This window comes from Rhinopithecus bieti, unplaced genomic scaffold (assembly GCF_001698545.2).
Source record: "Rhinopithecus bieti isolate Rb0 unplaced genomic scaffold, ASM169854v2 repeat_12925, whole genome shotgun sequence".
NCBI classification, from domain to species: domain Eukaryota; kingdom Metazoa; phylum Chordata; class Mammalia; order Primates; family Cercopithecidae; genus Rhinopithecus; species Rhinopithecus bieti.
In genome coordinates this window covers 1-1,377 of record NW_016834265.1, presented here as the reverse complement: position 1 = coordinate 1,377, position 1,377 = coordinate 1, and the positions used below count along the sequence as shown (strand labels likewise).

Below are 1,377 nucleotides of genomic sequence, written 5' to 3'. Positions count from 1 at the left end.
TCACATACAGCCTCACAGGCAGCACCCAGCAGAGCAGGAGCTTAGGAGCCCAGTCTTCAAGGGCTGTAGAGACCAGGGAGGCAGTGCCACAACCCAGAGTCCCCTCAGGAACCCGTATGCTGGCAAACCTCCAAGCCACAAGGGAGGATGTGTGTGGTTTCGAGGCTCCAGGGACCAGCAAAAGTTCTCTACTCCCTAAAATGTCTGTCTCCCAAGATCCAAGACAGCTGTGTCTTATGGAGGAGGTTATTAGTGAATTTGAGCCTGGAATGGCCAAGAAGTCAGAGACCCAGCCTCAAGTTTGTGCCGCTGTTGTGCTCCTTCCAGATGGGCAAGCGTCTGTTCTGCCCCTGGCTGCAGAGAATTTGGCTCCTCAAGTGCCCCAGGGCCATCTCCAGAGCATGCCTGCTGGGAACATGCAGGCTTCCCAGGAGCTACGTGACCTCATGGCAGCCAGAAGGAGCAACCTGGGGCACAGGGAGCCCAAGAACCCAAACTGTCAAGTCTCATGCAAGAGACAAAGCCCGATATTTCCCCCTACTCACAAGAGTGAGAACTCTAGGAAGCCCAACTTAGAAAGACATGAAGAAAGGCTTGAAGAATTGAAGACTCCTCAACTTACCCCGGTCAGAAAAACAGAAGACACTCATCAGGATGAAGGTGTCCAGCCATTGCCATCAAAGAAACAGCCTCCTTCAATAAGCCACTTTGGAGAAAACATCAAGCAATTTTTTCAGCGGGTTTTCTCAAAGAAAAAAAGCAAGCCAGCACCAGTCACTGCTGAGAACCAAAAAACAGGAAAAAACAGGTCCTGTGTGTACAGCAGCAGTGCTGAAGCTCAGGGGCTCATGACAGCAGTCGGACAGATGCTGGAGGAGAAAATGTCACTTTGCCATGCACGCCAGGCCTCGAAGGTAAATCAGCACAAACAGGAGTTTCAAGCTCCAGTCTGTGGGTTCCCCTGCAACCACAGGCACCCCTTCTCATTCTACTCAGAACACAGCAGAATGCTGAGCTATGCCGCCAGCAGTCAACAAGCCACTCTCAAGAGCCAGAGTTGTCCCAACAGAGAGAGGCAAATCAGAGATCAACAGCCCCTGAAAAGTGTCCGGTGCAACAATGAGCCATGGGGCCTGCGACATCCCCAGCTCTTGCTCCCCAAGAAAGCTGTATCCCCAGTCAGTCCCCCTCAGCACTGGCCGAAGACACCCGGTGCCTCCAGCTACCATCACCACTGTCCCAGGCACTGTCTTCTTCGGGGAGGTATCTAATTTGGTCAGTCACAAATTCTTTTTTAGCCTTCCTTAGAGAAAAACAAGTCCCCAAGAAGAAATTCACTCTATGTAGAGAACAAATATTTTCTCTCATGTTAGTACA

At 51.3% G+C, this 1,377-nt stretch overlaps 1 protein-coding gene across 1 annotated transcript; it reads left to right on the top strand.

Moving 5' to 3' along the window:
• Positions 1–6: 6 nt before the first annotated feature.
• Positions 7–1,371, top strand: LOC108524643 (spermatogenesis-associated protein 31A6-like). The gene has a single exon (XM_017865719.1). It carries the CDS (start codon positions 117–119, stop codon positions 1,269–1,271), a length of 1,155 nt encoding a protein of 384 aa, XP_017721208.1. The 5' UTR covers positions 7–116; the 3' UTR covers positions 1,272–1,371.
• Positions 1,372–1,377: the final 6 nt, after the last annotated feature.